This window comes from Miniopterus natalensis, chromosome 17 (genome assembly GCF_054644295.1).
Source record: "Miniopterus natalensis isolate mMinNat1 chromosome 17, mMinNat1.hap1, whole genome shotgun sequence".
In the NCBI taxonomy this organism is placed as follows: Eukaryota; Metazoa; Chordata; class Mammalia; order Chiroptera; family Miniopteridae; genus Miniopterus; species Miniopterus natalensis.
This window is the reverse complement of record NC_142097.1, coordinates 8,177,751-8,190,775: the sequence shown is the minus strand read 5'-3', so window position 1 is coordinate 8,190,775 and position 13,025 is coordinate 8,177,751. Positions and strand designations below refer to the sequence as shown.

General features: G+C 50.9%; 1 protein-coding gene across 1 annotated transcript in view; it reads right to left on the bottom strand.

Moving 5' to 3' along the window:
• The window catches only part of GAS7 (growth arrest specific 7), a 199,578-nt gene extending 186,942 nt beyond the window's left edge, over positions 1–12,636 (bottom strand). Inside the window, exon 1 of the mRNA XM_016222496.2 lies at positions 12,454–12,636. Within this exon, the coding sequence (XP_016077982.1) occupies positions 12,454–12,636 (183 nt within the window). The remainder of the gene's footprint in view (positions 1–12,453) is intronic.
• Positions 12,637–13,025: the final 389 nt, after the last annotated feature.

Sequence of the window (13,025 nt, the reverse complement as noted above, 5' to 3'; positions counted from 1 at the left end):
CCCCCGAAAAGTGCTCTATGGTCCTGCTACTCAAAGTGTGGGCCCAACAGCACCAGCAGCAGCAGCAGCTCCTGGGAGCACGTTAGAAATGCAGACTCTCAGGCCAACCCCAGACCCGAGTCTGAGTCTGCATTGAGTAAGATGCTCACGTAATGTGTGTCCACGGTCAGAAGACCTTGGCTGGACAGTCAACAGACTGTGACCTCAGAGGGGTTCATGGAAAAAGGTTTCTCCCACACCAGCAGCCCCCTAGTGCAAGCCCCAGTTAACTTGGCAGCTCTCAGCATTCAACTGGGCATCATCCCCAGAACATATGGGATATACACTCCATTAACAGTGTCCCCCAGCTACCCTCACCAGAGCCCTGTGAAACTCGCAAAGATCCTGCCTCTTGCCCAGGGTCTCACAGGCAGCAGAAACAGAGGTAGGATTTGAACCCAGAGCTGCCACTCTTGCCCTGCCCTCTACAGCCTGCATGGGTAGAGGTTCTGCCCTGCCCTTGAACATGGTCTGGGCACTCTACACTGTGGTTAGCTGCAGGGCTCACATTCTAGCCCACAACCAAACCACGCAAGGCATGCAGCATCCCTGGGAACCGATAAACAGCCTCGAGATGTGGAGGCCCTGTTCCCACTCGTGTTTTTCCTAACACCGTTGGTATCTAGCAAGTCCATCCAGGCTCTCTCTCTGCCAGTGTCAAGACCCTGGGCCTGCCACACTCTTGCCACTCACCACTCTGCCCTCCAGCCTTTCTTCCTCCATAGCCTGGTCCTAGCTCCTGGAAAGCATTCCTGAGTCCCTCCTCCACCCCTTGATCAAGGAACCCCTCTGGCAAATAAGAACACCAGATACCACTCTTCCGGACCTGCCTTTACCACCTCATATCTCTGTCCTCGCATTAAACAGACTCAAAGAGATGACTAATTCTAAAACCTGCATTCTTTCCAAGACCCTGTATAGCCTCATATAATCCACTTAAAAAAAGAAAGGGAAGCCCTGGTCCGTGTTGCTCAGTTGGTTGGAGCATCTCCCCATAGACTAGAAGGTCGGGGGTTCGATCACCGGTCAGGGCACATACCGACGGATGTTTCTCTTTCTCTCTCCCTTCCCCTCGCTCTAAAAATCAATGAACTTGTCCTCGAGTGAGGCTAAAAAAGAAAAGAAACAAAATCCAATCGAATTTCAGGATTGCAAACTTAAAACCTCCTTAGGTACTCAAATGCTTTGCTGCTCAAATTGTGGCCCACAGACCAGCAGCATCCATGTCACATGGGAGTCCGAGAGATAATGCAGAGCCTGGGCCTCCCCAGACCTACTGATCAGGATCTGCATTTTTACAAGAGCCCCGCGTGACCCGCAAGCATCAATGTCTGAGAAACGCCAGGCTCAGTGCTCTGAGCTAATGTAAGGCTGTTCAGGTAGGTTCTATGTGCCCACCCCAGGAGACAGGCCCCAGGTGTTCCAATCCTTCTTTAGTGATATGAAAACATCTGGCTGGTACCAGACTCGAGTTGGGTTGGGTGTGTCCCTGGTTATCAAAAATGAAACATCATTTTATTTTTCACTCAAGCACAACAAAGGCTTGTAGCTATTTATCAATAAAACACTTGCACAACGAGAACAGTAGACTCCAAATTCCTATTTCTAGTTCTAAATTATATTACGAATCAAAAACAAATGCCTCAGTGACACTCTTCTGTGAGCCACTGCTAAAATAAGGATCCTCTGTCATGACTAAATTAGGACAAGGGCTCATTTGTGTAGAATTTTTAAAGTATCATCTCTACAGAGTTTTTATAACTTAATTAGTTTTTTGTTGACTAATCCTGAAGTTCGCTGTGCATTTGACAAGCAAATGAGAAGGGAGGAGGAATTAAGGCATCTGAGAAAAAAACAGTGAATGCTGAAAAGTCTAGAAGGCCTTTCCTTCCAACAGAACAAGCAGGAAACTTGTCTTTAGAGAGGCAACCTGCCACAGCCACCTGGAGGGGAGAGCACACCCCCAAGGGCCCCCCAAGAGCTGCTAACCTCAGCTTGAAGTCTTGGCTACATCCTTTGAGCCTTGCAGGGAGCAGGGCACACAGTAGGTGCTCAAATATAAATATTTGTTTTTGTTGAACCGAAGGTTATGACAGATGTATTTACCACGAAGAAAAAATCCTAGAAGTCTGGGTCAGGCCAAATATAGGCCAACTATCTACTAGTGTGTCCAGCAGTATGCAGGTGTAAAGATAGCTTGTGGGAGGGGAGACCTGATTTGAGAGAACGTTGTAAGAGTTCATCCTGGCTCTCAGGAGCTAAGGGCACCTGCTGAGGCTTGCACTGTGGCTTTAAGTCCTTGTAGCAGTGGAAGTTGGTCAAACCTGCTGGAAATCAGGCCTCAGCCTAGACCTACTGAGTCAGAATCTGCATCCAACAAGATCCATCAAATTAATTTTGAGATGCCTTGCTCTAGAAGCATTGAAATCGATTTGAGAGAGCCATCTTGGTAAAAAGCCAAGACTGAAATGGAGCAGAAATGGGGCATCCCCCAAGTGAGTGCACATGTGGTGGTCAACAGAGCTATCCATGTGAATCCAACCTGCTCTTTTTCTCCTTCTGGACACACTAGGATTGCACTTTCCCACCCACTTACAGTTAGGTGTGGCTATGCTTTAGTCAATGAAATATGAGCACAAATATCACGTGTCACCTTTGGGCAGAAGCTTTAAGAACCACATGCTGTTTTAACACAATCAATAACAAGGTCCCAGATAGTGGTTGCTCCATCATCCTGGGTCCCGGAAGGTCTTACAAACCTAAACCAACTTGCAACAGACTTGCAGGGTGAGGGAGAAGCAAAACTATGTTGTTTTAACCACTGAGATGAGGGGTTTGTTATGGCAGCAAATCCTAACCCATCCTGACTAATACAGCACATAAGCACACAATGCAGCCGTTTTCAGAACATTTGTTACCCTCCCCCCAGGGAGAACTACTCAAACACTTCATTACTTGAGGGTAGGACCTTTTAAACCCTAGACAGCATTACCTACCTCAATTAGCCTCTTCACTCTTCAGCCTGCACTATAATGGTCATCTTATTTTCTCCTTTCCCCAGATTTCCTCACATAGTTATGCTTTTATCTTATTGTACCGTATGCTTTTTGGTAAGCTGCTTTAAATTCTTTTTGCAGCATGGTGATAGACACAGTGATAGTCACACGTACAGACACACTAGAGTTGGCTCCAAATGAATTTTGGCTGTTTCCAAAAAAAATCAAATCCACCCCTCGAAAGACAAAGATTTGCTGTTGCTGAAGATATTTAAAAGAATGTGGCCCTGGGCCAGCAAGTATTTCTTCAAACTGTTCTTTCCAGAAAACGATACTTACAGAATGCATGGCACACACAGTCCCTGCTTTAAAAAAGCAATTCATTCCTGGACACACCCTCTCTTGTTGCTTCATCATAGGCAAAATCTGAACTATGCTAGCTCCATAAAAACCCTTGGCATCATTAATCAAAAGTTTTATTTTTCAGTTCAGCTTCATTATAGTGACTGAGCCCCTTCTGCATGTCTGACCTTGTGCTGAGCACCGGTGAGCCTTATTTTAACCGGTGCACACTCTATGAGAAACAAGGCTGCAATGGGCATTCTGGTGCTCACGGCTCATCTATCAGACGCTTCCTGAGTCCACATTTCTAGAAGCGGAATTGGTGGATCAGAGGGCATGTACGCTGTTAAGTTTTAAGGTATACTTCCAAATTACCCTCGAGGGAGCATCTGACAAATGTTCCTACAGCCTTGCCCATACGCATTCTTTTTTTTGACAGTTTTTATTAAAGCCATCTTTTAAAAAAACTGCAATTCTCTGATTACTAGTGAAACTGAATATGCTGATGACTTTGTGTATCTTGTATTATCCAAGATCTTTGCCCGTTCTTATACTGTGTTCCTTTGTTTTTGTTTTTAAAACAATTCATATTTGCACTTTCTGCATTAAAGATACTGGCTTTTGCCCAATTTTTATTTGCTTTTTACGTCATTTTTCAGAATGAACGATTCACAAATGAGGAAAATCTAGTAGGAAAAAATGCATCACTACCGATGTGCACCCCCTCACCCCACCCCGGTCCATCAACCTGCTATTACATTTCAAATTCATCCACTTCTCACCATCTCACTTCTACCAACCTGCTCCAAGCTTCCCGACTGGTCTGGCTTCCCTTCCAGCCCTCTTCAAACACATTCTCCACATTTCAATCAGACCAAAGGCTTCTGCTGCACTTAGAAAACCATCTCCAACCACCAAAAAGAAAGCGTAATTATATAATATAATAGAGATGCTAAATATTGCTACAATGGCAATCATTTACAATATATAAGTGCATCAAATTAACACCTTAACTTTACCCAATGGTATATGTCAAATATACTGAATTAAAAGAATCATTAGTAGCTTGAAACATACAGCTATGGTGGGAGTATTTACACCCCTGAAATTGGCAAAAGCTACAAATTGGGCTTCCTTTTCTCCACCTTCAACCCTCTACTCCCCAAAACTGGTTGTTAAACATTTACCAGCACAACAGCGGAGGAGAAAGAAGAAGACTTGTCCTCCCAAAAATTGCTCAGGAGAGGAGAGAGCTCCAGATGGAGGGACCCCTCAGACAGGAGACTGTCTCTGGCAATCACATGGACAGACAAGAGAAACCCATGCGGGGGGGGGGACAGCTCAGCCGATGCCCAAATGACATCAAGGAGCATCTGGACCCTTGGAATGATGTTCTTAGCTAAGCCCCCAGAACATAAATGCAATCCTGGGGAAAAAGAAAAAAGTCCTAAATTATTTGACAGGACATTTCTCCCACCATACAGAGTAGGGACTCAAAATGTAAACTAAATTCTTATAGAAAAGTAAAGCTACATATACTGCAGGGGGAGACTATCCAACTACCTTCCCCCTCCGCCCCATCCCAACCTCTCTTGCTCTCATTGACCGCTCTCTAACCATTCTGGAATAGTCCTCTCTCTCGCATACACCAAATACACTGTCCTCTTCGGGGCTGTTGGCATTTGCAGTGCCTCCTGCCTCAAATCATTTCTCCCCAGATACTCTCATGGCTGCCTCCCGTGCGTCGTTCAGGGCTCTGCTCCAATGCCACCGCCGCCTTGGAGAAGCCTCCTTCCCTGACAGTGTTGCCTGACTCCCCCACTCCTCCCACGCCATTACACTGCCCTGTTTTATTGGCCCCATCCTAAAAGGTAAGCTTCTTTTCTGCATCTTTCATGACTTCACCTCCAGCACCCACAACAGTGCTCACAGCCCATTGCAGGCACTGAATTAGGGATTGCCGGGTGAATGAATGATCCCCTTTTGGACAGGGACTGGCCAGCTACACACAGCCCTTAAAATAAGAATAGCTTTGACATCTCTCGATGGTTGAAAATAAAGGAAAAGACGACGACTTCAGGGCACATGAAAATTAAAACAAATTCACATTTCAGTGTCTATAAATAAAGTTTTATTGGAACACAACCACTCCCATTAACTTGCGGATCATCGTGGCTGCTTTCCCGCTCCAAGGGCAGAGCTGAGTGGCTGTGACAGGGACCATATGCGCGCTCTCACGGCTTCTCGCTGCCTCTGGCGCATGCAAGTGACAGTGACGCAGCTGTAACTCGACTTTGCCTCCTGGCCCACAGAGTCTGAAATGTTTCCTGGCCCTTTACAGAAAAAGCTTGCCAATGCAAGTTAGGAAAGAGAAAGCTTTGAGAAATGTTTCTGGGGGAGAACAGACAAGGCTTGCTAACCTGAAGCAGGCAAGGAAGGGAAGGGGGGCCGTGACGGGGCTAACAGGGAGGCGGTGGTGACGTTCACTCCAGCACAAAGGGTGGGGTAGAAGGCAGTGACGAGAGGAGAGGGATTGAGCTTAGTCTGGACATGTGGGATCTGAGTACCTAGGGATCGAGTCTGGACACCAGCTCAAGAAGTAAGGCAAATACAGTGAACCGGAAAGTTAGCCTAAAAAAGAATCTTTATCAGATGACAGACACGGAAAACACGAAGTGTGAAAGGAGGTGGGAGTCCTCTGCTGCATCCACAGGAACCTCACATGACTCATACACCTGTTACAACTAAACCTCCACAATGTCACCCCAAGCCAGACCCAACCTCACCTGCTCACCACCATTTCTGCTTCTCTCCATAGTTACAAACGCCACCCAGGAGCCTTGTCATTGCAGGGCGAGGCATACCCTAATTTTGTAATTAAGTACAAGAGGATCAGTCCTGACATTCTGTTAGAAAGCTTGTCTCGTGTCACCTTGCTGCTGTAATAAGGGAGCAACCTGGGAAAACAATCTCCCCTGGAGTGGCCTGATAAAAAACTCTAATATCACCCTGGCTGGTGTGGCTCAGCTGGTTGGGTGTCGTCCTGTGCAAGGAAAGGTGGCAGCTTTGATTTCCTGTTAGGGCACATGCCCAGGTTTCCGGCTCCATCCCTACAGGGGGCGTGCAGGAGGCGGCCAATCAATGTTTTGCTCTCACATCGATGTTTCTCTCTCTCTCTCTCTCTCTCCCTGTCCCTCCCTCTCTCTCTAAAAGCCATTAAACAAACAAACAAAAAAACTAATACTACATGTTTACAAGGCCTCCTGATTTACCAAACATTTTCTTTCACCAGGGAATTAGAGACCAGCCTCCATGCTCCTAGATAAAGTGAACTGGGCCATCACATAAAAGCTGGGCTTTTACAGGCTGAGAAGAGTACAAGAAGGTCAGCATCTCATTCATGTTTCTAGCTGGTAATGGACGCGGGGACTCACATGGTGGTTAACAGATGTCAGGGATTCCTGCCGACTTGTTGCTAAGGGAACTTTTGTGGAGATGCCCCAATCCATAGAATCTATAAGCCCTGCCCATTCTCTGAGGTCCTGAGGCGAAGCCACCTGACTAGACCAACGCGTGACAGTGAAGAGGCGGAGGCTCCTCCTGAGCAGATGCAGCAGGGGCTGGGCCAAAAGTAAATGTGCAAACAGCAGGGGTGACGAATGAGGGCCCCAGCCCCCCAAGTCAAAGGGCAGGGTGACTTAGTGAAGTTGCTGAAAGCAGCACCTTAGTCTTCCAGGTCACAATTACATACTCCACGAGCCACCAGCCCTAATTGCACCTTTTGTGAACAGAGTTGATGGCCGCCTTAAAAATTATTGGCGTGAGGGACAAAGCCACACCCACTTTAGGAAATTGTCACATTAAGAAAGGCCCTGTATTAAAATCAATTTGTGTAACATATCAACCATCTACCAGATGTCAGGCATCTCTGTGTCTATTAATAACCAGCACCAAATAGCTCTGACCTAAAAATGCCAGACTGGTATGTCAATGGGCCAGTGGACAGACCCAGGCTTTAGGGACAGGAAAATCAGGTTGCAAATTCAGCTGCATCATTTACTGTGTGGCTTTTATAAAGCAATCCCTGGCACTCTGAAAAATAAAAAAATCCTCCCAGGATGGCAATGGAGGACTTCTTAGCAGACAGCCAAGTCTCCTGTATTTACCTCCCTCTGGAGGCTCTCTCTCCCATCTGGCCTGGCACTGCCTCCCCTGTAATGGATCATCTGTCCCCAGTGCATTCCCCAACCTTCTGAGGTAGCTACCCTGCAAAATGGTCCTTAATGAACCTGGTCTCCCTGTCTCCACACCTGTAAGCACCCCCCTACCACACTGAATGTGGAATTACTTTACCAAAATGCCTTAAGAAGGCCTGACAATGTGAACTTTTGCTTTCTTGGAAGCCAACCACCACGTGAAAACTTCAACTGCCCTGCTGAAGAGAAAGGCGGAGTGGAAAAGCCCTAGACGATGAGATGCCACATGGAGAGAGAGAAAGGGCACATGGAAGAACACCAAGACACCATCTTGGAGGTTCCAGCCTAGGGGAGACTCCAGGACCCCAGCTCCAGTCATCATCTGCCTACAAATGCGTGGAAGACTCCAAGATAGGCCAGCAGAAGAGCCATTCAACCGAGTCCTGTCAGCCCCCAGAAATGTGTGCCATAATAATAAACGGTTGTTTTGAGACACTAAGTTTTGGGTGGCCTGTTACATAGCAATGGATAAAACATAATTCCTTAATTATCCATAGCACAGCCCCCTCCCCCGGCTCCACACCTCTGTCCCGCAGCCACGGCTTGTAAACTCTATAGTGCAACCACAACATGCAAGAGAAGGTGGAGAGAAGACCAAGTTCGAGGGTGGCTCTGCAACCATACACAGTAGTCCCACTGGCAAACAGCATCATATTCTGTCAATACCTCTGAGGTCCAGGCCTTCCAGCCAGATCTCGGATTCTACGAACAAACAGCACGTAGGTCAAGGAAAGCTCTGTTGTGTTTGCATTCCAATCTCATTAACCCCAGAATTATTCCCCAAAAGCTCTGGGAGTTATTCCAGATGTCTTACGGTATCTTCCAGTTCCCTGATTTCTTATCTCAATTCCAGGTAAAAGCAGGTCACAGGGAATTCCTGGGCCAGGCTTAGGCCCTCCAGCTACTGAACCTGTCCAGCCATTGGACCATGTCTGACTCTCCAGCTCTTCCCTGGGGATGGAGATCGGGGCTCCCTCCTTCATCTATTTTTCCCAGAAGCTGTTTCTCAGCCTCCAGGTACCCCAGAAGTCGGGTGGAAATCTCCTCCCCTACAGGACCTCCAAGTCTACGGAGGTGATCCCGGGCCAAGCTTGGAGCCCACAGAATGTGCTTCTATAGACTCCAGCCTCATCTCAGGTCTCCTTCATCACAGCTCCTCCTCAACCAACTCTCAAATGTTAGAATAGTTCTCAACTCCTCTCCTTCTTGTTGGCTGAAGAAACCAGACCCTCAAGAAAGATTTTTCTGGCTGCTTTTATCTATGGGCCTTTATATGTCATAGGCAGCAGCTGTGGGTCTTATCTATAGGTCCCCTCCCTTTCCTGGGAGGAGCTGATTCCCTCCCGCTGGCAGCCCCCAGAAGGCTGCCCCATCCCCTGAAGAGCCAGGATCCTTGGGGCCAGTCCTTAGTCCCACCAGGGCCTCCCACACTTCTCTGTTGGGCTGAGGTTTTTCTGGAAGCTGCCCCATTTCCTCGGAGTCTCGACCAAAGAGATTTCCCCAGTAACCAGGATCAGAATCCACCAAACCAGCCGCTCCCCAAGGACTGGCAGGCGGCCAGGGCAGATCTCTCGGCCCTCTCAGGGTTAGCTCCCAACTCCCCTTCATGGGCTATGCTTCCTGCGAAGCTGGGGCTCTCAGTTCTCCTTTTTTTCATATGAACAGGGAAGAAATCCTTGGGGAGTGTCAATTTTGCACATATTGCTCTCAGCCCCTAGCACCATCTTCCATCAAGATGGGGTTTCCTGGCATCACTCCTTTTTTTTTTTTTTTTTAATCTTCACCTGAGGATATTTTTTCCATTGCTTTACAGCAAGCGTGGAAGGGAGAGAGAGAGAGAGAAATCTCAATGTGAGAGAGACACATTGATTGGTTGCCTTCCACGCACGAGCCCCGTGCCAGGGATCAAGCCTGCAACTGAAGTATGTGCCCTTGGCCGGAATCAAACCCAGGACCCTTCAGTCCCCAAGACGATGCTCTAACCACTGAGGCAAACCGGCTAAGGCTGGTATCACTCCACCAGAAAGTGAAAGGTACACTGGGGTGGCGGTTCCCGTGGAGGTGCCATTCTCAGCTGTGCACCCACCATCCCACTCCTCCCGCAGAAGGCTGGTGTTGCCCATTCTGTCTATACTGCTGTCCCCAAAAGCTCCCCTGGCCCCAGCAAGCTCAGTGCCAGCCACCCTTTTAGCAAACATCCCATGAGGTTAACCACTTTCAGGATCAATGGGCTCCTTCTCTGGCTTCCTGGTCTCTGCATTAACTCTCAGCCTTGGCAAACATCTGGCTAGTGTTCCTCCAGACTCATGTTTCCATGTGCTGGCCAGTCCACCACCACCGACTCCTCTCAGAGCTCTGCATTCCCCACTAAGTCCGTCTGTCTTGGAGGACTCACCCCATCCCAAGGGGCTTCTGGCATAGCCTCCATCCCTGCCCAGTCCTCAGCCCTGAAGCCCAGTCTGCTCATGGATGAGACTCACAGACACAAAGGGCCTGATCTACAGTCCTGTCAAAACTGCATCACTTTGGCCCTGAAAAGTGCCAGCCACCCCCCCACACACACCCCCTCCACTCCTACCCTCACCCCCGCTTCCACCTGTGGGAAAACCACCTGGCTCTGAGTAAAATCAAACTTCAGGGTAAGCGGGAGAGATGCTCCAAGTGGGAAGGAGCAGCTGCCCGCATTTTAGACCCAGTATTTCGGCCTCCACTTAGGGATGCTGTCACCATCGTCTTTCCCACATGGATCCACACTCTTCCCTCACCGGTCTTTTAGCACAACTGAGCCCTGGCTGCCATGTTTAAAAGAGACACAGGCGCAGGGGTAAAACTGAGCCACCTGAACTGCTAAGCAAATAGGCAAGCATTGCTCCTTGGGCAGTTTCCTTCAGTTTGCTTGCCTGTAAAATGGGGACAGTGCCCCCCTCTTCACAGAGCTGTCAGGGGAACTGGTGACAGCATATGTACTATGCCTAGCACCTAGTAGATACTCAACAAATGAAAGATCTTCTCATCAGTGCTGCTCACACAGAGGTGCTTCTGTGAGTCCCAAGGGGAGTTGCCTGAGAAAGCCCCTTAAGCACCAGAGATTTCCCAAGTATGTAAATGCCACGGGATGTGGGATGTGACGGGACACACCCAAGACTGTCCCAGCTGATCATTCAGCTTGTCCCCTGGGTCTGGTCCACCCTCTCTTTCCCTCACTAAGAAATGCAAACACTGCACTTTTACTAACTAGTCTACAAACCCACCAGCCTCCAAAGCCTACCAGTGTACAAAGCCCCCACCCAAAACACGGCTGGCTGAGACCAGCCAAGGACGCTCCACTCCTCGCCAGACAGACAACCCAACAGCCAAGTTTCCACATCGGTATTTCCTTGACAAGTGTGGCCACCGGAGGAACTCTAAAATAGAGGTCTCCCTCGGGGCTTCTGAGCTAGAAAAAAAGGGGCTGCAGGTCCTCATAGGAAGCAATACACTTGCTTACCCTCGCATCTGGATCCATGCACCTGAGCCTCCCCTACACTCACGGGTGCTCAAAATACAGAACCAAGGGGGTTAGGGAGCATAGTGTGTTGCCAGCCCAGGAGAGCTCCTTCCAGCCTAAACTTTGCTCAAACGCTACCACGTAATTCATTCAGGAGGGATTTTGTTGTTTTGCCCTGGAAGGAAACACAGTGTACCTGAGGCCAGGCTCCATCTCTGCTGATGTTTCCACAGGGTACATCTCAGGTAAACTCACCCTGTAACCATTTCACCTGTACCTTTCTTTTCTTTTCTTCTTTCTTGAGTTGTACAGAACATTTTCAGTTAAAATTTGCTACTTTGTTCTTTGTGAAGTGGGTCAGGGGTTAAATTAAAAACAAATTAGGTCTCCATGATTTGAGCAGTTTTACCAGAATGGTTCTGTGCAGTGCACAATTGCGGGGAACCGCTCATTTGATCTTCACAGGACTCCTGGGATCAGGCCTTTTACCAAAGGAGGTGTGCTGTAAGGTCACCCCCTCACCACCCCCACCCCACCCCGCCCCCGCCTCCAGGGCTACAGAAACTTCCCATCCCACTCAGGCTGTGACCCTGAGCTCAACGATTAGAGGACACAGAAGCTTCCCAACTGTCACTCAGCCAGTGGAATTGGCTCAACAGGTCCCCTGCAGCCCTGGGGTCAGGCCAGAACCCAGAAACACGCCACTTTCAGGTTCTGAAGGGGAGGGGGCTCTGGCTGGGGGCTGCGGCACCCCTGAGTCAAGCCTGCTGACCGGGCTCGGGCCGGTGGCCAGACAGGCTCAGCTGACCAGCAAGTGGGCGGCCCGAGGCGGCCAGGCAGCCCGATCCGAGGCAGGAAGACCGTCCACGGGTCAGCGGGCTGCGGGCTGCGGACTCCGGGATGGAGACCCGGGGCTGCGGGCCGAATCGGTGCCACTCTCCCGATCCCCGATGCTCGGTGCGTCTCCCGTAGACCGCGGGACTCGGCAGCCCTTCGCCCGCCCCTGCCGCTGCCGCTGCCGGGAACGCGCCCGCCGGCTCCAGAACTCGCACAGGCAACAAGTTCTCGCTTCCTCAGGGCGCCACGATGTGCCGGGAGGCCCGGCACGGGGGGCTGTCAGGGGGTGACCCCGGCGATGCACACGCCCCAAGGGGCGCCCGCTGCCTTCAACGTCCACAGGAGCGCGGAACTACGAGTCCGGCGCGCAGAGGCTGCCCTCGGAGCGCCCGTCGGATAGGGGCGGCTCCGGCGGCCCCCGGGCGGGCAACAGGTCTGCGAGCGCGCGGAGGACCGCAGCCCCGGATCTCCCAGGCCCCTGCCCTCGCCCCCTTACCTCCAGCAGCTGCACGTAGCTGGCTGGGAACCAGCCGCGGAGCCCGTCCTCCTTCTCGCCTTCCCACCAGCCTCCGTCCGGGACCTGCAGCAGCGTGATCAGCTCGCCGGCGGCAAAGCGCAGCCCCTGGCCGTGCCGCTCCCCGGAGAAGGGGTACAGGGTCCGGCAGCGGGAGCCGGACATGGCCTTGGCGCCCGGGCTCACAGCGCAGCCTGCATCCCTGCCGAGCCCCGCGGGCTGGGCAGTGGCTCCGCGGGGTCCCAGGCGCCCGGCGCTCCGGGCTCCCGCGCTCTGAGCGCGCGCCGTCTCGGGGTTGCGCGGGGGTCCCCAGCCAGGCGGGGTACGCGCGCTCCGCGCAGGGAAGCAGAGACTCGCTGGTTTCGGAGAGCAAGCGGCGACGCCCCCGGGCCGGGCAGCTCGCAGTTCCCAGCTCCGGGCGCGGGGGCGGGGCTCAGGGGGAGGAGACCCAGGCGCCGCGGGCTCCGGAGACAACTTCCCGGGGACTCGGAACGCGGGCAGCCGCCGCGAGCCGGCCGAAGCGGGGGCCGCCTTGGCACGCGGAAACGCGCAGC